The 23,579-nt window shown below is 52.0% G+C and overlaps 1 protein-coding gene across 6 annotated transcripts in view; it reads left to right on the top strand.

Annotated features, from left to right (window-relative positions):
• RPS6KA2 (ribosomal protein S6 kinase A2) overlaps positions 1-23,579 on the top strand; it is a 447,811-nt gene that overhangs the window by 379,598 nt on the left and 44,634 nt on the right. For all 6 annotated transcript variants that reach the window (XM_032253221.1, XM_032253224.1, XM_032253226.1 and 3 more), the window contains 2 exons: positions 11,702-11,766; positions 21,693-21,795. In XM_032253221.1, coding sequence (XP_032109112.1) covers positions 11,702-11,766; positions 21,693-21,795 — 168 coding nt within the window. The remainder of the gene's footprint in view (positions 1-11,701; positions 11,767-21,692; positions 21,796-23,579) is intronic.

Below are 23,579 nucleotides of genomic sequence, written 5' to 3' on the forward strand. Positions count from 1 at the left end.
GATCTATCAAAGAGACGAACACACAGTCTCCATCTCATCAGAGAACTCAGCAGAGCCCCGCACTCTGCAGAACATACTTTCAGATCTGTTCATTCCATTTCAAAAGGGACCTTAGCTTGATTCCAGAGCAATGTCAGACATCAGTCTCCTTTTTAAAAGCCACAAATTTGAGCGGAGCCTTTATGGCTTATTTATTTCTAATCTTTGCAACAACAAAGACCACTTTGAGCTTTGCAGAGTCTTAATTAAAAATTGAAAACCGTTTTTCAGGAAAATTCCCTATAGCTATGCTTGTATTTCTGATAAGAGTACTTGACTTGGCCTTTTAAACTTGAAAAGTGAACTATCTTTCATTCACAACTCGATTCTTTTTTACTTTAATATGGAATGAGGATATAATTATTCTCTGTTCCTACAGAGATTTTCCCAGAATTTCACTGTAGTTCAACTTCAGAATTTTGTAAAAATCCTAAGTTATTTGTTTTCATTTTGTATAAAATTTTTATTCTGTAGAAAAATTGGACAAAAAGCATCAAGATTTAGAGAAACACTAGAAGAAAGATAATTATATAAAATTGGCCAGACATGGTGGCTCACACCTATAATCCCAGCACTTTGGGAGGCTGAGGTGGGTGGGTCAGCTGAGGTCAGGAGCTCGAGACCAGCCTGACCAACATGGCGAAACCCCATCTCTACTAAAAATATCAAAATAAGCTAGGTGTGGTGGTTCATGCTTGTAATCCCAGCACTTTGGGAGGCCCAAGCAGGCAGATCACCTGAGGTCAGGAATTCAAGTCCAGCCTGGCCAAAATGGCAAAACCCCATCTCTGCTAAAAATATAAAAATTAGCTGGACATGGTGGTGGGCACCTGTAATCCCACCAACTCAGGAGGCTGAGGCAGGAGAATCACTTGAACCACAGAGGTGGAGATTGCAGCGAGCCAAGATGGTGCCACTGCACTCCAGCCTGAGCAACAGAGCAAGACTGTGTGTGTGTGTGTGTGCACGCGTGTGTGTGTGTGTGTGTGTGTGTGTGTGTATAATTAGAATCTTAAGGAATATAAGATGGTTGCTTATCAGGTCCAAAACATCTGTTGAGGATCGAGGATTTTTCCTGAAGACCTCGCTGTCTTATGAAGTGGCTGTTTAAAGCACAGCACTTGTTGCTTTCCATGAATGCTTTTGTGCTTCCAAATCAGCCAGTGCCCATACAGTTCTTCATGATATTTCATGTCCTTGCTATCTTTAAGGAGGTCTGGCCCATTTTTGCCTCTCAAGTTAGCACAGAGGCACACATCTGCAGTCCTCGTTATGCGTGGCAGGAGAGCAGTTTCCCTCCTTTCGGGTGAAGGGGTTTGTGTGTCCTGTCTTTTCATAAGTCAACCTGAAAAATCTCTACGAAAGTAAAGCACATGCACCTTACCCAAGTAATTCCACCTCAAATAATATATCCTTCAGATATAGTCACACAAGTGCACAGAGAGAAGCCGAAATCTACACCCAGGGACAGTTAACTGAATTACCATCAGGTACTACGTGAATGTTGAAGAGTGAGATCATTCTGCATGCACTAACGTGGAAGCATTTGTAAGTTAAAAAAAGAAGTAAGTAAAAATAGCACATTGCAGCACAGAACGTTCAGAATGATCCTGTTTGTGTTTTTAGAAGCAAGGGAGGTAAGCAAAGAAGAATTCTGAAAACGCGGGCAAGCAGTTTCTACAGCGGCTGCTTCTCCCTGGAGAGGCAGGGAGAAGGGGAGCTTTTCCTTCCACCTCCTTCATGCCAATAGTTGGATTTTTTTCTGCCAATTGTTTTTATGATTGAAAACCCAGTTCTTTAAAAGTTGTTTTAGGGAGAAACGTTTGATGCTAGAGACTTCCGTGCAATGTGCAGCCCCGCACCCCACCTTAGGCTGCCCCAAGGCAGCCAGCAGGACCACACTGCCACCTCACCATGGCTGGGACCACGCCCTGGCAGCCAGCAGGACCACACTGCCACCTCGCCATGGCTGGGACCACACCCTGGCAGCCAGCAGAACCACACTGCCACCTTGCCATGGCTGGGGCTGCCCCTCTGGCAACTAACAGGACCACACTGCCGCCTCACCACGGCTGGGACCACCCTCTGGCAGCTAACAGGACCACACCACCACCTCGTCATGGCTGGGTCCTCTGCCTATCAGCAGCACTGCCTGCTGCCCCTTTCTTGTGGCTCGGGCAGACACTGGGCAGATACTGGGCAATTTTGTCAGAAGCGAGCGTGAGCAGATGACGTGAGTCTGGCCCGTGCCTTCCCTCACCCGTGGGCGAGGCTCTGGGAACCCACAAAGCAAACGTGTGGCCCTCATGTTTGTGGTCTCTCTGACAGCAGGCAGCAACGCCAGCTGCAGTCAAGACATACACCGATGCCTGCAGCCAGGGTGGAGAAACAGGTGAGGCACAAACGGATCTCAGCAGAGCAGAGAGGGTCTGCTGGAAGGGGAAGAAAGATCCACAGCAAAGGAGAAGGGAGCGCGTGGGAGAGGCCGGAGCCCGAGCAGGGCGCAGAAGCGGAGCAAGGCAGAGCCAGGTACCCAGGCCCACCCTGCCCGCACCTTCCTGGCTGTGTGGCCCTGAGCAAATGGCTTCGCCTCTCGGTGCTTGCTTACGTGTCTACGAACTGAGGGTAATACCAGCACCAACGTCGTGCAGTAGGTGGGAGGATTTGAGGAGGAGGACAGTGCCTGATGTGCCGGGAGCATTGTGATGTGTCTGACCAGTGAACGTAGATAAGCAGAGAGCGCTGGCTGTGCAGAGGCCTGCAGCCAGGCAGGGTGTCCACCCCCAGCCTCATAGCTGCCTGCTCATCTGACCGTTTTCTTTTTCTGCCACTTGGCTGTGGGACAGAACAGAGAAACATTATCTAATGCATGATGACCAGGGAGCCACAATTCTGAGTTTTCGGGAGAAACCCATCATTCTGTGAGATGCATTTTAATCAGTGCTGTTAAAGCCTCTACTGAGATGGTTGCAGTGGACGGGTAAATGGAAAGCCTGCTGTACCAGCCAGAAAAGCGCTGAGGCCAATCGCCAGAGTCCAGAAGTCACCTGGGAAGTCCACCCCGGCAAGAGCATGGAGTTGTGCCCGCCTGGCCTGGGGTCTGATCTGTCAGAGGGTAACATCTTCCTGTGAGTTGCTACCAGGAATCACACCGGTGGCTGAAACTCCTCTTTCAAGACCAAGCTTTTACGATGGAAGTCTGTGTCATCTCCTCCTCATCATTCCCAAGCACCCGAATAACATCTGGATACTTACTATAAGTGTATGAGCCTACGTGCAAGTGACATGCCACCTCAGGTGGCAGGCCCTGCGACCCCACCTCTGCCACGCCCTCTGAGGTGACCCAGGGTAACTGCCCCGCCCAGCCGAGCTGCCGCAGTCACCACCTGTGGGGTTGCATGCATGAGGGTTTGCTGTCACCCCTCCCTGCGTGGCCTGCCCTGGAAATGTGAATTGGAGTCAGAAAGCAGAAGCAGAGACATTGGATGTGTTTATTCATCCAAACATACACGAGAGCAACAATTCACTCTGTTCTCACAGCAATTGAAGCGCTTTGTCTTGGAGTCACTGTTTCCTTTCCTTTCTTTCTTAGACAGGGTCTTGCTCTGTTGCCCAGGCTGAGCACAGTGGTGCAAGCACGGCTCACTTCAGCCTCAGTCGCCTGGCTCAGGCAGTCCTCCCACGTCAGCCTCCCAAGTAGCTGGGACTCCTGGCATGCACTGCCACACCCAGCTAGCTTATTATTGTTTCGTAGAGAAGGGCCCTGCTATGTTGCCCAGCTGGTCTCAAACTCCTGGACCCAAGCAGTCCTCCCACATTGGCCTCCCAACATGCTGGGATTACAGGCGTGAGCCACCATGCCTGGACAGATGATGCACAAAACGGGTCTCAGCAGAGGGGAGAGGGCCTGCCGGAAAGGGAGATACTTCCTTTCAAGCATTATTACGTTGCTGGAAGAGGATTCGCTACAGTGAATTGGGTGAATGCGACAAAGTATTGGGGTATTTGTACTTTTTCTCCCCTTGTTCTGGAAGAACCAAATAATTTTCTAAATAACCTAATTTTTTAAAAAAAAATTAAAAACCTTCAAATTTAACAACACTAAAATCATCCTGTAGTATTTGGTTTAAGTAACTGGTGAGAGACAGATGGACTTACCCCCTCCCTAGGTATAGAGATAGCATTGGTTAGAAGGTACCGGCCCCCCAGAGCTCACACAAGCATGCAGAATGGCTTACGTCTAGCTGAGATCGCCCTTCGACCGTGTCTGCAGTGAGTTGTCATTAAGCTTCAAGGAGCTGTGACCCCTCCCACAGGGGTATTTCACAACCTAAGATGTCCAGGCTCAACCAGAAGCAGCAGCTACAGTCAGAATTAAGTGCCAGCCCTATCCAGGGCGGGCGCCAGATTTAGTTCCTGGGGAGTTGTAGCTGGATATATCTCAAAATCCCGCTGGGCAGAGTCACCTTCACCTGCACAGGCAGCTGCTTTGTGGCTGGGACCTCCCAGCGCTTCTGACTGCCATGAGCCTTATTCTCATTCCTCCAAAAGAGCCTGGAATTGAGTTCTCCCTTTGACCATCTGAGGAACTGTTGGCTGTGAGAGGCCTCGTTCTAACCCTGGGCCCTCGCATGCATTTGCAAGGTGATCACACACCTCCACCCGCCCCTGTCGGGAGCCTCTCTGCCAAGAGCTCCCAGTGCTAGAGCTGTCCGCCCTGGTCCATGCTGCACGTGCTGCACAGGACCTCTGCGCCCGATTTGTAGGCTGGAAGGAGGGGCGAATGCGTCTTCATCACCTCCCACCTGTCCTCTCCTGGCGCCTCCCCTTGCGTGAGTCCCCAGAGCTATAGACTCTTCCTTTCTGTGGCCTCCCCCAGGGAGGGCAGGACCCTGCTGTCGCTCCCAACCTCCTCGCCCCTTCCTCTTCCTCAGTAAGCCGCCGTCAGCAGGAGGCCCCTGGATTCCCAGACAATCCTGTCCAGTCCAGTTGACAGAGTGGTCAGTGGACAAAGCAATGAGCTAGAAATTAGGAAATCAAAGGAAAAACGTGCCCTCCATGTGCGCAAAGTGTATCAAGAAACACAGATGAAAACACACGTCTCTAATGCCCACAGACCACAGTGAAGACTGAGCTGTTGACTGGCCGCTGCTCTGTGTGTCTCTTGGGGCAGCTGTGACAAAGAACCACAAAGTAGGTGCCTTGAGCAAGAGAAACGTGTTATCCCACAGCCCTGGAGGCCAGAGGCCTGAGCTCAAGGCTGCAGGGCTGTGCTCCCACAGAAAGGAATGTGTCCCCCGCCGCCTCCAGACCCTGGGGCTTTGCTGGCCAGCTGTGGCACCTTGGCTGTGAATGCTATCCCTGGCCTCTGCCTCCATCTCCATGTGGCCTTCTCTTCTGTGGGGGTCTGTGTCCAAATCTCCCCTTGTTCTAATGACAACAGTCATAGGAGATGAGTGACCGCCCTGCTCATGCTGGTCACATGCAGTGACCCCTTTTCCACATACGGTCACATTGCAAGACATTGGGGATGAGGGCTTCAGCGTATGAATTTGGGGGAGTTGCAACTCCCCAGAGATTCTGCACAGATATTTATAGCTGGAAGAGATGACATAACGGGTTTATACATGTCCAGGCCACTAGATACATTTTGTTCCTCCCTGACGCTCTGCAGGTTCTGCCCTCACGTGAGTTGCTCAAGGCTCGTTGGCTTCTGCGTCTAAGACTAGCGTTTCTCCCACCTGCACATCCCCTGAAGAGAAAATGTCTTCATTCGAAAGAGTCCTAGACGGAAGCCCTCAGCCTTCGTGTGATTTGTTCCGTGAACATGTGCTGAATGCCGGCAGCAGGTGCTGGCTTACCAAGGTGGATGGCACCACCACTGACCTCCAGAGGCCGCTGGTTTGGGGCCACTGATCTATTTGAGTGGGGATGACAGAGCTGCTCTGTGAGGACGCCTGGTTTGGGTCTCAGAGGCTGTGCCAGATGCTGGGCAGGGAGCGGGGAGGGGGCATTCTGGGCCCGAGAAAGGTCATAGGCAAAGTCGTAAGAGGGAGGAATAATTGCACACCTGAGGGCATGTGTGACTCTGTGATGTCCTCATGCCTGGGACAGTGAGTGGACAGGACACAGAGCAGCCAGAGGCTGGGCCACACTCGGCAGCACTCGGTGGGTGTGGCCGAGGGACACCAGTCTTCTTTCTCAGCACAGCTGTTCTGGTGGTCGTGTGGTCATGTGGTCATGAATTAGAGAAAGACTCGGGAAGCTGTAGCAGCGTGGGGTGACCCAGTCTAAGCAGAGGCCCCACAGGCTGGGGCTGCCAGCAGGGAGTGGGCACATCCCACGATAGAGGCCTGGGAGGGTCACACGCCTGCTCGGACTGTCTGCTTTCTTGTCTGCGGGGAAAGGGCCTCCCAGGTGGAACACTCGGTGACTCTGAGTGACTTGCAAATCGAGGGATTTCAAAGAGTAGAATAAGAGAAGGGTGAGAAAGGGGCTCCAGGCCAGCAGCCCTGGGCACCCTGCAAGCGTAATGAAGCTCTGCAGAAACAGGCCCAGCGGAATGTGGGGTCCCTCTGTGCTCGGCGCTGCTCCTGCCTGGAAGGGGAGATGCCCGCAGATGTGGGCCATGCTTCTGCTGAATTGGCTTTGTAGGGCTAGACCCTGGGAGGTGTTTGCTGCTTCTCATTACTTAAGTGATGCTGTCTCTGACAGAAGTTTATACCACAGCAATGTCCAGAAACAGCTGTAAACATATCCTGCGCACCAACATCAGCACCTGCCTGGGTTTTCAGCACCAGTGATTTTATTTGTTATCTCCTGACTTCCCCCCAGGGCAGGAGACGTTGCAGTGAGTATAAAACTTCCCGAGCCTACCTCCAAATCTTCCTTTTTTTCCAAAGCTGACAGCTTTCTAGCTCATTCCTAATGAGTATCTGTAGCTTCTCCGAGAAACTCATGAGATATTCTGAGACTCCCAGGGGAAGTTTAAAGTGAGGGAAAGGTTAGGAAGGAATTCGATGTGCTGATGAGCACAAAAATAGCACAGCAAATCAACACCCATCACCTAAGCTGGGTGAGCTGTCTTCAGAGCACACCTGCTGCCTGCGGCTCCCGCACGGGCAGAGGGTTTTCCGTCGCTCTTGTTTCTCTTTTCCTGTCCAGAACTGATCTCCAGATGATGTGTTTTTAATGACTTCAAACGTGGTCCATTCTGGTCCTCATCCCAGTTTCCACTGGCATTGCTACGACTGCCTGTCATACATCAAGCTTTGATGGTTGCTGAAGACCAGGCAGCCCCAGACCAGCTCTAGGAGCCACTAGAGACCCACGGGCCTGGGACCTGTCTGGAGATCCGGCTGCCGTGCGCTCAAGCCTGAGCCCCTAGCCTATCCCTGACTCCAAACCAGCTGTATCCCGTGGGACAGAAGCAACTCCCAGACAAAGGATGTAAACATGAAATGGATGAAATTTCAAGTTGGCAAAAACCAGAAAACTTTAAACAAATAATGTGTAGATAACCTGTAAGTGATTAAGAAATTGAGAAGCAGACCTAGTATTTAAATCGGTCATGGAAGTTGCCCTGGACTGTAACAGGCTGGACATGGTGGGCCAGTAGAGAGAAACTGGTAGTATGTGGGAAATCTGAGGAGGACCCAGTTAGCTGATACTGAGTGTTCCCAGTAGCATTGGGGGTGGGTTTGTGTGACTCTGAAACAAAAATGAAAATATCACAAAGGAGTCCCAAACCACCCAGGAATTAACCATCTCCCAGAGCTATCTGTGGACATAAAGACACAATGGACATATTTTTGGCAGATACCAAAACCCCTTGGGAATCACGTACTGAGAATTTAGAAGCCCCACAATGAAATGAGTGACGAGTTCATGAAAAATATGAAGTAGAAGAACTGGATAGAATTGGTGCAATGAAAAAATAAATCATCTGGGTGCAGTGGCTCGTGCCTATAATCCCATCACTTTGGGAGACTGAGGCAGGCAGACCGCTTGAGCCCAAGAGTTTGAAACCAGCCTGGGCAACATGGCGAGACCCCATCTCTACAAAAAGTACAAAATATTAGCCAGGCATAGAGGCACATGCTTGCAGTCCAAGCTACTCAGGAGACTGAGCTGGGAGGGTCACCTGAGCCCAGGAAATTGAGGCTGCAATGGGTCATTATCATCCTGCTGTATGCACATCAGCCTGGGTGACAGAATGAGTCCCCCCAAAATAAAAAGTTACATCCTCCCACAGGCACTGCACTGCACTTTAAAAGTACTTGTTAGCCGGGCGTGGTGGCTCACGCCTGTAATCCTAGCACTTTAGGAGGCTGAGGTGGGTGGATCACCTGAGGTCAGGAGTTCAAGACCAGCCTGGCCATCATGGTGAAACCCCATCTTAAAAAAAAAAAAAATTAAAAAAAAAATAATAAATAAATAAATAAAAGTACTTGTTGATGTGAGAGTTCCAACTGGTTGTAAAATCACACCCTGAACCAGAGCACAGCAGTTGGAGATTTAAGCCCAGAAAAACACATCAGGTGAGGCCCCCATTTGGAGGTAGACCACAAAGCATTAAAGCAAACAGGATCAGGTGTTGTAACTACAGAGAAGAAGTGATTCTTGACTCATCTGTTCCCCTGAACCTTGAACTCCTACCGACCCTGCATTAAGGAGCTTAGTGACAAATGGCCACGCCTCACAGGAGGTAATTCCAGCCTTCTGTGCTCACAGCTCCTGTCCCTGTTCTTGTCAGGGCTTCGTGATCTCGATGAGTGACAGCAGTCCTCCAGAACCAAGGACGGCCTTCAGTGCGTGACATCCGCATCCCACAGCGGGTCAGCCGTGGTTCCAGCATCAGCCTGATGCTTTCCGGTTCTCCCCGCCTGGGACTCCGCTCGCCGTCATTCGTCCATTGTGTTCAGTGCAGATCAAAAGGGGGAGCAGAGTGCAAAGTCACCTATTTTAACAAGACGAATAACCTGACTGCCCTGGGAGGGTTGACGCAGGTTTCAAGGCACCGAGTGCACATGTCCTCTCTCTTTCATGTTTCCCCTATAATTGGAACACCTATAATTTTTTAGTAACAACCAAGACATTATTTCCCGCCAACTCTTTTTGCTGAGGCTTCAAAATGCTAACATGGTGCAAGATCTTACCGCCTTGGCGGAAGGGAGGAGGTAAAGCTAGAAATGTGTTGATTTCAGTGATCCGGGTAAGCCCAGCACGTGCTAGTTACTTAGTAGTTACCCCAATACCTGTATTTCCTCTACACCCCACTTTCTAAAATTCCTGCAGACTGTATTTGCAAAGGATGAATAAGAGGGAAATCCAGCAGATACAAAATGTGAAATAGAATCTCCAAAGAAGTACAGCCCACAAGCCACCACACCGGTGGGAGTACCAGGGCCTCTGACTGTTTGTTCCCATCACTGGCCTTTTGAGAGTGCTTCTGGCCGTGTGTCCAGCAGTCACCCAACCAAAGAGTTGGGGAGAGGCATACTTCAGAGGACGGTGAGCAGAAGGACTCTGCAGCCTGGAGTTCTGGGCACCATCAAAGGAGGCCTGCACACAGGATTGGCGCTTGGGGAGGGTTATTTGGAGGTCACACTGTCGCTCTGGAAGTTTTGTTACAGCAGCCACTGGAGGGCCTGCAAAGGCTCCTGCAGCTGCTGCGATTGCAAAGGCCTCGGATCGATCCCTGGGGTCAGGGTTTAGAGGAGAACAAAAGAGATGGACTGGGAATCCCAGAGGGGCCTCAGCAGGGAGTAAGACATGTAAGAAGGTGGGGTGCCTCAGCCACATTTCAGAGATGTGACCCCAAAGCCTGTACCTGTACCTCACAACCTCTGGTCTGATCTTGAACAAGTTATCCCACCTGCGTCAGCCTCAGTTTCTTCATCTGTAAAATGGGAATAGCCATTCTGCATCGGATGACTGAGGTGTTCGTGTGCTGTGTCTGTCCCATGAGCCCATGTCCTCATGGAAGGAGAAACTCCGAATGTGAGCCCTCCCTCTAATTCCCTGCTAGATGGGCTTTCATGTCAAAGTGGGAGAATTTCCCAAATCACATGAAGCTGAGAGTGCCATTTAGGATGTGGACCATTTAGGATGCAGGTTCTTTCCCAGCACTGTGGCTCTGGCCGAGCATCCAGGGTAAGGGGACTGTGGCTCTGGGCCGGTGACCACCTAGAGGCACTTTCTGAGGCCATCGCAGCTCCTGAGCCTCCTCCACATCACTGCCCAGAGTGCGGAATGGAGAGGCGGGAGGGGCTAGGACACAGGCCAGTCCAACCCATGGTGGCACCATCTCCTGTGACTCCCGGTGACCTGTGCCACCCAGCCCAACTTCCCAGCCAGAAGGCTAGGCCATGCCTGTGCTGACCATGGCATCCCCAGCAGCCCCACTCTGCCCTTCACTCCAGGAGTGTGAGCTGGGCTGCTCAAAGGGGCAGGCATGGCATGGGGAGGCTCTGATTTGGAGCAAGGTCATTAGGAGTTGGCAGCAGAGAGGAACACAGCCTGCAGAACAGGGGAGCCAGGCCCCAGGGATCAGACCCTCCCCAGAGTGAGGCCTGGAGCTGGCAGGAGTTGCCCAGGAATTCCCCAGCCACTGCAGCTGCTGCCCCTTCCAGCCAAGCCACCTATTCTTGGACTCGTGACCTGGGAGAATGGGCTCCTCTGCAGCCGTCCCATCCTGGAGAAAACAGTCCTAGAGCTTTAGGGCCTCTTGTTTGTAATTAATATACTTTATGTTCAGAACAGTTTCAAGTTTACAAAAAAACTGAATAGAAACTGTAGCATACGTTCCCGGACCCCTCACTCCCAGTCCCACAGTCTTCCCGAGCAGCAGCGTCTGCCCCAGTGGGCGCACTGCCATCCGTGAGCTGAGGTCCTAAGGCCTGTCCACACTGCGCTCATTCTGGGGACAGTCGTGTTTTCAGGCAGCTGAGTAGACAGCATCCACCGTTAGAGTCATGCAGAGTCATTCGCTGCCCACTCATCCCTCCCTCCTTTCTGCCCCAGGTCCTTAGCATTGTAATGTAAGCAACAAAGTAAGGCAGGAGGTTAGGTAGAAATAATGGACAAAGCAGAGATCTTTGTAAGCAGCCTCCATGTAAAAACAGTCACCTGTCTGAGCAGGCTCAAGGGTGGCCAGGTGTGCCAGGAGGCTGGGCTCTGGGATCCTGTGGACTCAGTCTCATCTTCATTTCCTGGAATTCTTCCCTCCCTGGTTAATCCCTGCGGCAGCTTTGCCAGGATCGCTACTCTGCGCCTTCCCCTCCTGGGAGGACCGCGTGGTGCTCCCACTCACAGGCACCTCAAGCTCCTGGGTGTGACGGTGTGACAGTGGGGTGCCAGGCAGCCCTCACATGCAGCAGGCAGCGCCTGGCTGTCCTGTCCTGTGCCTCTCTTTACCATCTCTTTCACCCACCCCAACCCCAGGCCGCCTCTGCCTCACAAGCTCTCGGGGCTGAGGGGTGGCTTTCTGTGCTGGGGCCATCAGCAGGTGTACAGCTGCCCTGGGTGGAGCGAGCAGCCTCTGGGCCACTTCCCACGCCTGCCTCTGCACGCCCCCACCCCCTGCACTGCTGTATTGGAAACTGTCAGAGAGCCCCGGCTTGGATTTGCTCTGATGATCTTCTCTGTGTTGTTGTGACAGGTGCTGGCATTGACGGAGTGGAGGAAATTAAGCGCCATCCCTTCTTTGTGACCATAGACTGGAATGTAAGTTGCATGCCTCAGTCCCCGCCTGCACACGCGTGACAGGGAGGGTTGCTTGCACACGTATGACAGGGAGGGGTTGGAGGGAACACAGTGGCTCGGTGCAAAGGGTCCTCAGTGTCCAGGTCATAGGTAGGTCGGAGGTGAATGCAGAGAAGCCACCTGCAGGCAGGAGGTCCCAGGACCCCACTGAGTGGGCTGGCAACTTGGGAGGCACAGACAGCTGAGTGTCCCTCCCGCCAGCTGGAGGCCTGACGTCCCCTCAGCTTTCCTCCTCCTACTCTCCTCTGCGGTGTCGGTGTCTGTCCGGCCTGCACCCCCTCCCCGGCCTCCCTGACAGTCATTCCTGATTGCTCCAGGAGTGACTGTCTTCTGACCCCGAGGGCTGAGCAGACAAAAGTCCCGACAAGCTGCTCAGCCAGGACCCTTACTGCTAGGGCTGTGGGCAAGCCCAGATTTGATGCTGCATTTCCCATTGTTAGTCAGGCCAATGCCACATGTAAGTTGCATTAAAAAAAAAAAAAATGACAGCAACAAAACAGTGCCCAGTTGTTAGAATAAACCAGAGCTCTGTCAGTGGAGGTACTAGTAAAGCCATCTCCAGTTCTCTGAGCCAGGCTGGACGTTGTCCAAAAAGTTCTTGTATCTCACTTTTCACCAAGCTACGAGTTGTCAGTGGCCTATTTCTGCCAAGGCACCAACTCCGAATGGTGAAGCCGTCAGCGTCCGACGAATCCTCCATGCAGGGAGTTATCCGGCTAAAACTTGGAGGCTGTTCTTCCCCTCTGAGGAAGGCGATACATTCATGTCAGTTGCTTTTAGTCCTTTCCTTTGGATTAAGACAAATACAATTATGTTGGGATTTTCTTTTTCCGGCCTAACACATTAACCTCAAAGGATTTTAAGGAATATTTTTTTAAGATTTAAGGGTCCTCTACAGTATAGAGTTTATTACCTGCTTTACCTGTCTTCTTTATGCTTACTCTGTCTTCTTTACATCCTCATGGAGTCTGGGGCCTCCACACATTGCATTAAGCAGTGGCCCCGTGTCTGACGGGCGGACCCCACGTGCAGCCCCAGCCCTCACCTCTGGGAATGTGTAACAGCAGTGCCGGAGAAAACCAGCTCTCCTCTTCCTTCAGCCTGAGCCCCAGCAAAGCACTCAAACTGGGAAAGAGTGAGAATTTTTAAAAACCTAGTTTTACAGTTCTGATAAAAGAAATTTTGTAAGATGAGACTTCTTTTCAAAAGTAAGATTAGAGAGAAGCGTGTAAAGTTTCAGGACATCTGTGCCTCCCAACTGGGACCTCCAAGAAATGAAAACCGAGACCGCCCTTTGGAGTCTCTTACTTCACTTCCCTGAAAATTTCAGCTTATCAGAAGCTCAGGCTGTGCTCACCTCACAGACGGGCACCTAAGGTCACTGTTAGTCGACCCGGCATTGGAACATATTTTCCATGGAGACTTCGCCTTACATGGCGATTAGATCTCAGACAAGCCTGTTTCATGGACAGTGGACCTGGGTGGTAGCCTGCGGGCGATGAGCACAGTACGTGCCTGGAAGCTGGACGCAGCCCCTCAGGGTTTCACAGCATGTCGCACCCCCTGCCCCACCCGCCAGCGGTCAAGGTGGGACCGCACAGCTCCTCCCCATGTGATCTGCTTCTCCATTTATCCCGCCCTTCCTGCTGGGCATCCCCATCTCAGGCTCTTTCCAGGGCTGGGGATAGAGCTGTGGATGGAGCAAAGTCCCGCTCCTGTGGGGCTTGTGATGACGTGGGAGAGGAAGGCGGTAGACAGATGGGTCTGCACGTGTCACAGGAGGACACCGTGCTGCCAAGGAGGATGCAGCTGGGGACAGGTGGAGAAGTGGAAAAGTGTCAGGACAGCCACGCCTCACCCCTCCCATCCCCACAGAGCCTCCTCCGCTGCCTCCATGGAACAGGTTCACCCCCAGCACTGGCTCCAGCTCGTCTGGCTTCCTGGGCCCCTCCTGCCCAAGTTCCCCAAGGGCTCACTGGTCTTCCAGTCTTTGTTCAGCATCATAAGACCTGTCCTGTGGCCCTTTCAAACTACAGCTCCTCCTCCAGCGCCCTGACCCTGGCCGTGTGTTATTTCCATACCCCTTGTCACTTTCTGACGGACCTCGTAATACCGTGTGCTTCTGATGTTTGTTATTTTCTGTCTGCTGACACTAGAATGTCAGCTGCAAGATCAGGAAGCTGTGGTTTAGAGGTGTATCCCACACCTCTAGAACAGAGCCTGGCTCAAAGGAGGTACTTGATGAATACTTAGTGAGTGAGTGACTGACTGACTGAGGGAGGGAGGGAGTGAATGAGTGAGTCAGTGAATGAGTGAATGAATGATGGAGTTAGTAAATGAGTGAGTGAATGGAATGAGTGAGGGAGTGAGTGGATGAGTGAGGGAGTTAGTGAATGAGCAAATGAATGAGTGAATGAGTCAGTGAATAAGTAAGTGAATGAATGACTGAGTCAGAGAATCTGAGTGAATCAATGAACGAATGAGTGAGACTCTCAGGGCAGAAGTCATAGCTGTGGAGGGAGATTCGCCGCCTCTATTTCCTTGCTCTCACACTCCAGTCCTTCATCCAAAGACCACGCCTGGGAGAATGGAGAGGCTGGGCTGGGAGGGGTGCTGCGGGTGGGCAGGCAGCAGCCTGGGGTGGGAGACCCTGAGGGCTGCAGCTGGGGGGAGAGGGAAGTCCCTCCACCCTGAACCTCCAGGTGACACAGTTCAACACGGAGGACTCAGCCAAAAGTGGAGTCACTTGGAAGTCTGCGTGGCCCAGAAGGGCTACGAGCTCGCTAAGACAACCTTGGGAGATGCCTGGAATTTTAACAATACAATGGATCTGGAAAACTATGCAAAATCAGATTGATGTCCATTCCAGGATGCTGAGGGCCAGCGAGCTCCGAGCAGAAGCTGCCTTCTTCCTTCTCTCCACCGCACCTGTGCTCAGGGTGCTCTGGTCTCTCTATAGTTCGAGAACAAACAGTCCAAGAAGGTGGAATTTCTGCATCATTTCAAAGTAACGAGACTAGAACCAGGGCTGGGAAGTTCCTTTTGTTGCTCTTAGCACTTGATTTGATTTTACTTTGGCCTCATTTTGGTTTTGAGAGAGATCCTTATGACTGATGTGAACCAGGAGTGCTTGCTTCGTGTCTGTACTTCAGTGCGGGAGGAATGGCGGGCCCTCGTTCTGTCCAGAGCTGCGAACCCACACGGCCCGTGAGTGGCAGAGGAGCTCAGAAACGCCACTTTTGCATTAATTCATGCGTTTGATAAAGAACGCTTGGTGCTCTCCCTGGTCATGCACGAGCAAAGTGTTCATGTCCATGACTTAACAATGGAAAGGCAGAGCTCCGCCCTCCAGCTGCTCACAGACCGAGGAGTCTGCTGCCCATAACGCCATCGTCCGCCGATGGAAGAGGTGCGTGCACAGTGAACGTGGCCAGCAGAAAGAGAGGAACATGATGCCTGAAAGAGGGCGAGTGGAATTAACCAGCAGAGGGGCAGAGGGAGGAGGAGAACGATGCCCCCAGCAAAGATGCATGGCATGAAACCGTGCTCAGGACCACGGTGTCTTAGGACCAGTCCATCTCAGCCGATCGTCCCTCATGAGTCTCCTGTGTCTGTGTCCCAGCAGCAGCCCATGTGTCTTCCTGGCTAACCTCAAACCCCAGTAACACATCCAGGCAAGCCATCGAGCCATTCATCAGAAAGCAGCGGCTAAAATGCAAGGTGTTTAAAGATATTTATTGAAGAGGTAATTTTACTGCATGGTATCTTTGTCCAGATGTGCCCATTCTGTTTTTCAGCAGCTCAGATAACTGAAAACCACAGTTCAGCCGCATTTGCAAGAACTGTTAACACCGAAAGGTGTTCCCTCTGCAACGCAGACCCTCCGTAACGATGGATGAGAAGACATTTCTTGACAACTAGATTTTTGCCTGGGTATTTCACCCAAGGGCTTGCCTCAGGACCCGACTGGGAAAATATGAGGATATTTGTTTTGCTTTTTGCCTCCGTCTCTGACCCAACACTGCCAGCAGAGGGTTTGTTGTTTTTTGTTTTTTGGGTTTTTTTAGGTAAACACCTGTCATCCCACTGGATGACAGGGTCTTCGGTGGCCTGCCGGAGCAGGATCCATCTGCTGACAGCACGTGTGGGGACGGTGGAGGTGTGGGCTCTGCCCAGCATGTCCTGTGCTGCCTTTTAACTTAGCTTCAGAGATGAGCAAGTGAGCGTCTGCACAGGAGGCATTCCTTCTGAGGGCTGGCTCTGTGACCAGCTAAGTGAGTAATGATAGACTAAAAACCTCTGCGGAGGATATGGTAGAGTCCAGCAGATAAAGGCTGTGTCGGCTTTTCCCCCATGGCTGAAGCATGCCGAGAACACAGAATTAGCACTAACCCCAAATAAGCTTTGGAAAAGTTAATCACTGCAGACAGCACGAGCCAGTCTGAGGACAGCTCCCAGCCCAGCCTGACATCCCTCACAGGGGACCTAGGGGACTGCAAATATTTTAACAGGCAGAGAACGATGATGTGGGAGACACAGTCAGTCACTGGGAAGAGGGACATCTTTGTTTCTAGAATTCTGTTCGGGGCCTAGACCCTTAGTATTGCATTGACACTTTTTTTTTTTTTTTTTGAGATGGAGTCTCTCTCTCTCACCCAGGCCGGAGTGCAGTGGCTCAATCTTGGCTCACTACAACCTCCTCTTCCCGGGTGCAAGCAATCTCTTCTGCTGCCTCAGCCTCCCAAGTAGCTGGGACTACAGCACACGCCACCACGCCTGGCTAATTTTGGTATTTTTAGTAGAGGTGGGGTTTCACCATATTGGCCAGCCTGGTCTCAAGCTCCTGACCTCATGGTCTGCCCGCCTCGGTCTCCCAAAGTGCTGGGATTACAGGCTTGACCCACCGCACCCGGCCATGTTGACTCTCATTATGACTGTTATTCATTATTATCAGTACTAATAGCTCATGTTTGTGTTCTTGCACATTTTGAAACCCTTCCAAGTACTTCATTGGCTGTTATTCTGCCAGATGGAAGAGGCTTGTAGAGGAAACTGAGGCACGGGACAAGAGAAGCGTGCCTAAGGTTGCTCAGTGATCTGGCAGTGTGTGGGGCGTGCCCTGAACTTGGCTGTTGTGTGTCCTGGCGGGAGCAGAGGGTGGGTTCCGGGTCTTCAGGCCACTCTGTACTTCTTGCCCACAAGCAGAGTATTTGCACTGTGGCACAGAGGGTGAAGTGGGGGGTCTGGGAGCTGTAGGCTGCAGGTCAGGGCCTCACAGCACAGGGCTCCTCATGCAGCCGTTGCTGCCATTGCCAGTAGCAAGATTTCCATCCTTCTACCTGCGTCGTATACACTGGGGGCACCCTCCCTTCAGGGGACCCAGCAAGGACTCTGTGAGTCAGTCATCACCCTTTGGTTTCTCAGCTTTTCAGTCCGGGCGCTTATCCTGTTGGACCCACTTACAGCCGGGTAAACTGCAGGCACAGTCCCCTCCCTGAGCCACTGACCCGTCACACCCATCATGACGCTTTGAAAATCATTCAGATTCTTCCTGTGGCGCTTTCCATCCTGTCTCCTCTCTGGTCTGCGTAGTCTTGTGTTACTATTTTAGGAATGATCTATAAATGTGTCTCTTGCTTTATTAGAGCATATTAATTCCACAATGCCTGAAGCCAGACTGTCTGCAGAAGGCAGATGTTGGGGCCTGAGACCCCAGGCTGTGTCCATTTCCCGGGTCATTGCCCAGTCCCCGTTTTCATGTTGCTGTCTCCATCCTCCTCTCACCTATTTGAAGGTCTGCAGTAGAAACAGAATCCTGACGGGCCTGCTCCAGGCTTCCTTGGGCGCACTTGTATCATATGAAATGCGTTTCAGCACTGCTGCCATGCTCTGTCATTCTGATATCCTGGGACAGATGAGATGCTTTTAAATGTGCCTGGTGAATTTGATCAATTTTTCTCTCTGTGGGTTTTGGTATGAATTGTCCCAGAGTCTCAGAGAGGAGGGATCCAGGGCGGAATTGCCACTGTCTGTCCCATCAAGCTCAAAACCCAGGTGAGATGCAGCTGCCATTTCCCTCAACACAGCCCTGCCTACAGTGGCTCCATACCCAGCATGAGGCTGGGTGACTTCTCCCCTAAAACCCCAAACCCAGTCTTAGGTTTGCACACGGAAAGGAAAAGCATGCATAGTAGTAACACACATTAGCACATTCCACGTTTCTGCAGCAGCCCAAAGACATTGACTGGCCATTAAAATTGCAGCAAGCGTTAAGGAAACTGTCCACATGGCCAGAGTGACCGGCTCCCCCACACAGAACCTCACTCCCTGGCCCAGACCAGAGCGAAAATGCAGCAGCCTCCGGCAGATGGGGCGTGGTGGTCTGGAGGCCACAATCGGCAGGCAGGACCGCGCTCGGGGTGGACTGTTGCCTGAAGGCTCCTGCGGACAGAAGGCAGGCCCTGGCCCTCAGCCAGCCACTGTCCGCTCTCACACGCATGCTCCCTCTGGCCATGTTGGGGTCTGTGAGCTGAAAGCCTGGGCTCACCCCCGAGGGGTGGAAAGCACAGGAAAGCAGAGGCAGGCTTGTTCCTGCGCCATGCAAGTAGGAGCTGTTTGCGTGGTACCAGCACGCTGCGGAACCACATGGGCTCAGAACCTCCTCACTGGGCATCCTGGGTGACTCCCAGCACTGGGAAAGGCACAGATGGGGCTGATCACAGGGGAAATCTGAGCCCAGCCACCAGGCGAAGCGTCCTGGGATGTAGGGAACTGGTACCTGACTTAGCAACGGGTACTTCGTATGAAAGGAATGGGAATGCCCTCAGCCCAGAGGATGTTACAGCAGTGCCAGTGCTGGGCTGTGAATCTGACTCGGAAGGCGGGAAGGTGACAGCCTCCGGGCCGGAGCCTCCCAAGTCAGGGTGGCCAGAGAGCGAGCCTGTGCTTTCTTGGACAGCTTATGTGAAGCGAGGCTGTGGCACCTGCCCCTCAGTTGATGAGGAGGGTGAAGGATGTGGTCTTCAGGAAGCCAGGCAGGGCCTGCAGCCTTGCCACACGGGGGTTCCATGGGGAGGGGAAGGGGTTCCAAGGACAGTGGCCAGTCGCCTCGACACCCAGTCCTTCTTGAAGAAGCAGATTGACGTTACATTTTCGAAGGTTGGAGCAGAAACAAGGCAGGAAGGGAGATGGGGAGAGAAGGAAGCAGGCAGGGCCAGGTCTCCTGCCTTCAGCCCTGGTGGTGCCTGGGCGATGCTGTGGGGGGTGCTGTTCCGGGTGGGTGAGTTCCATACATCCAGCTCCACCGCCTGGGAGCCTGCAGCAGTCACACAGGTGTGGCAGCCAGCAGTGTCTCCGGGCAGATGTCCCAGTGGAGGCAAAACCCCTCCATACAGAAGCACCGGACAGCGGGCTCCGGGGACGGTTTTATCAGAGGCTGTGGTGGGGCGGGGGCAGGGGCAGGGGTCCTGGGCAATGGAGGAAGTGCTGGCGCAGAGGAGAGGAGCTGGAGGGGCCACATGGGCCCTCGCTTTCCAGAAGCAAAGATTTCACACTAGAATTAATAAGTGACAACTAGTTTTGAATTTTGTTTCTAATGGAAATCTCTTGTGCAAATAAATTCCTCCTCATAATAAAAGTAGGAGGCCTGGCTCTGTGCTGGAGCGAGCTAGTGCACGCGCTCTCTGTTATCCCACCTTCTCTCCCCCTCCTCCTCCCTCTCCCCGCTTCTCTCCATCTCTTTCTCCCCCGCCATCTCTCTCTCGTCTCTCCTTCTCTCCCTCCCTCCCTCCCTCACTCTCACGCAGAGGGAGGGTGTGATTTTTACTCCAGCAGGATTCTTAGTAGCCTGGCTCCCAGGACTTGCTGGGTGGGGAACAGGCTGCACTGGCCTGCTCATGGCACCCGATGGCCTGGGCTTCTCATCGGGTCTCCTTGGCTCAGTAGACATTCTCGGGCAAATATATGCGTCTGGGGAGTTTATTCCCACCTGGCCTGTGCCTCGCTGCAGAAAGCAGCATCCTTTCATTTCTGAAAATGGCTTGAAGAGTGACTGAATGCCTAATGAAAACTGTGCACCCAGGGCACCAAATGATTTGGGGCTGAATTCAACCTTGTTTTTCTTCTGATGGCTCCCACGTGCACGCCCTGAGCTCCTGAATTCAACCCTGTTTCTCCTCTGATGGCTCGATGTGCACGCCCTGAGCTCCTGAATTCAACCCTGTTTCTCCTCTGATGGCTCCACGTGCACGCCCTGAGCTCCTGAATTCAACCCTGTTTCTCCTCTGATGGCTCTATGTGCATGCCCTGAGCTCCTATACATCAGGCCACAGCTCCTGCTCCTGATAACCCCCCGTGGGAGCTCGGGGACATCATTCGGCACCCACCCCCCTGCAGTAGCTGTGGGCCCTGGTTTGCAGCCTGGGCTCTTACCCAAGTGCTCCCGGATAAACAGAGCCCCAGGTGGGACCCACATGTCAAACACCCTCCTCCCTCCTCCTCCTTCCCGTTGGGCCTCATCTGAGGAGGTGTTGAAATCTGTTTTCCAGTGTCCTTGAGAGATGTAAAGCGGGCTTCAGCTGCAGCCAGTGCATCTGTTTTCCAGAGCTGCATGGCCATGGGGGTCCCTGACTCCAGAGCTGAGCTCCATGATGGTCACACACAAGTGCCCAAGAGAGGGCTCCAGGCTTGAAGTTTTCAGCCAACACCATGTGGACCCCACCAGGCAGGATTAAGGAAACCCCATGCTCAGTAGGGGCAGTAAGACCCAGCCCGGCCCTGCCCTGCTGCTGCCTGCCCACTGCCAGACTGGCCCCTCGGCGCATTGGCGTGGCCCGTGCCTCTGTCACCAGGGTGGTTTGACTAAACCCAGCGTCCTCTACCGAACCTGCCCAGCAGGCCCCCACCCTCCCGGCAGCGCCCTCCGTCTCCATGCTCCTCTCCACACTGTGCCCCTCCAGCTCCGTCCGCCTAAGGCATCACCTGCCCGAGGATCACGCCAGGTTCCAGATGCCTGTGCCTTGTTCCCTTACATTCAATTATCCCAGCAGAGTGCATCGTTGCCCCAGAGGACTGAAAACCACTCATCTCAACTTTGGAATGCATCGTCAGGCAGGCAGCTCTGAGACCAGAGCACGGAGGGCTGTGCACTCTCTGTGCCTTCTGTCCAAGGTCCTGTCCAGGAAATGAGTTCGAGCCCAGAGGGGGCCATGGGAAGAGCTGGTTCTCTACAGTTGCAGGCATCCTCCCATAGAGGATCCTGGGTGCCCTATTCTGACACCGAAGGCAGGGTCCTGGCAGAGGTGCCATGGCCCCCAGAGCATAGACCCTGAGACAGGTGGTAAGACAGCACCCTGGGCTGGCTCTGAGGTGGCAGTTTTTGCAGTGTCTCACAGAGCTGAAGGTCCATGGTTAGGGTTAGGGTTAGGTGCCCCAGAGTCCCAGGGCAGGGAGGAGAGAGCCCCAAAGCTGCAGTGGGGGCAGCCAGTGGCCCTCCTGTATGATTTTACTTGGAAAAAAAGATTCTACTACCAAAAAGGAGCTTGAAAACTATTGCCATAAAATGAAAAACACTTAGCATGTCCCCAAACCTTTATACCTCAAACTATGCCTTTTATATATCTTTCTATAATATGTAGTTATTATATATGCCATATTATCACTAATACCACACATATTAATATATTTTTATATGTCATCTATATTTGAAAATATGTAGAAATCCCTTGTCATCCAAGAGGCCGACACAGTCTGTGGTAAGAATGCTGGTCTCAAACTCCTGACCTTGTGATCCGCCCCTCCTTCCCCGCAGCAGGTTCCTGTGTCCCCAGTGTTCTGCAGCGATGTCTATGCATCCTCAGCGCCCTTTCTCGCTTTCCTTGCATTAATAGAAGCTGTACCGGAAGGAGATCAAGCCACCGTTCAAACCAGCAGTGGGCAGGCCTGAGGACACCTTCCACTTTGACCCCGAGTTCACAGCCCGGACGCCCACAGGTGTGTGCCATAGCGGTTCCCTCTTTCGGTGGCTTCTCCCACCTGACCCCATAGGGACAGATATCTAGGCACGGGGGATTCCCATGCTTAAGCATTCTTGCGATGGAAAATAACTGTCTGTTCTGTTTGGGGATTTTGGTAGTAGTTTTCTTTGCTCAGTGATAAAGGTTGAAGTGATAGCCCCAATTCTCTGTTGTTCCCTCCGTAACCTCCACCCTGGAAATGCTGAAGGTGTCCTATGGATTCTCATATTCCAAGTCGCTGGTCTAGTTACTTTCTGTGTCAGAGAGACAAAGAGCAAGAGCAAGAAAAGAAGCTGGAGACAATTAAAATCCCTCTTTTAATTAATTATTTTTTTAATTAAAGTGCATTTACGGAGAGGGAAGGTTGTCAGTTATGTCTGTAGATTTGTCAGCTCTGGATATTATTCATGGCAAAAACAAACCCATTTGAAAAGCTGTATTGGCTACTAAATAGCATAGCAAATGGATGTATACATTCGGTCTCCTGGTGTGTCTGAAATTACTCTTGGGGGTCTAGCAAGTTTCATCAGAACTGGTCAGCTCCCTTTAAAAGTTATATTTTTGGGATATCAATGAATTAAAGTTTGCTTTTTTTTATATATGGTGATCATCCTGGTCTGATAAAGCTGTCATAACAAAATACCACAGACTGGCTGGTTTAAGCAACAGTCATTTATCTTCTCACAGCTGGAAGTCCAAGTCCAAAGTACTAACAGGGTTCATTTATTTTCTCACAGTCTGGAAGTCCAAGTACAAAGTACTGACAGGGTTGGTTCCTGTGAGGGCTCTCACCCTGACTTGCAGACAGCTGCCTTCTTGCTGTGTCGCCACATGGCCTTTCTTCTGTATGTGCAAAGACAGCAAGATTGACCTGGGCCAGATGCAGTGGCTCATGCCTGTAATCCCAGCATTTTGGGAGGCCAAGGTGGGCAGATCACAAGGTCAGGGGTTTGAGACCAGCCTAGCCAACATGGTGAAAACCCGTCTCTACTAAAACAAAAAAATATTAGCCAGGTATGGTGGCAGGCGCCTATAATCCCAGTTACTCAGGAGGCTGAGGCAGGAGAATTGCTTGAACCCAAGAGGTGGAGGTTACAGTGAGCTGAGATCATGCCACTGCAGTCCAGCACAGGTGACAGAGCGAGATCCTGCCTCAGTCAATCAATCAATAGAAAGACAGCTCTGGTGTCTCTCCACCTTCTTATAAGGACACCAGTCCTCTTGGATTAGGGCTTCACACTTTTATCCTCATTTTACTTCAGTTATTCCCTTAAAAGTCTACATTATTCTGTTTTCACGCTGCTGATAAAGACATACCAGAGACTGGGCAGTTTACAAAAGAAAGAAGTTTAATGCACTTACAATTCCATATGGCTGAGGAAGCCTCTCGATCGTGGTGGAAGGCAAGTAGGAGCAAGTCCCCTCTGACATGGATGGCAGCAGGCAAAGAGCTTGTGCAGGAGAACTCCCCTTTTTAAAACCCTCCAGTCTCATGAGGGTCATTCACCATCATAAGAACAGCACGGGAAAGACCCGCCCTCATGTTTCAATCATCTCCCACCAGGTCCCTCCCGCAACACGTGGGAATTATGGGAGCTACAAGATGAGATCTGGGTGGGGACACAGAGCCAAACCACACCAAGGCCTGTCTCCAAATGCAGTTACACAGGGGTTAGGGCTTTAACTTTCGCATTTGGGAAGGACATCGTCAGTCCACAACACTAACGGCATGCTGGTTATGTATAAAACCATCCCCAACCT

This window comes from Sapajus apella, unplaced genomic scaffold (genome assembly GCF_009761245.1).
Source record: "Sapajus apella isolate SASKATOON/1434 unplaced genomic scaffold, GSC_monkey_1.0 scaffold82, whole genome shotgun sequence".
NCBI lineage: Eukaryota > Metazoa > Chordata > Mammalia > Primates > Cebidae > Sapajus > Sapajus apella.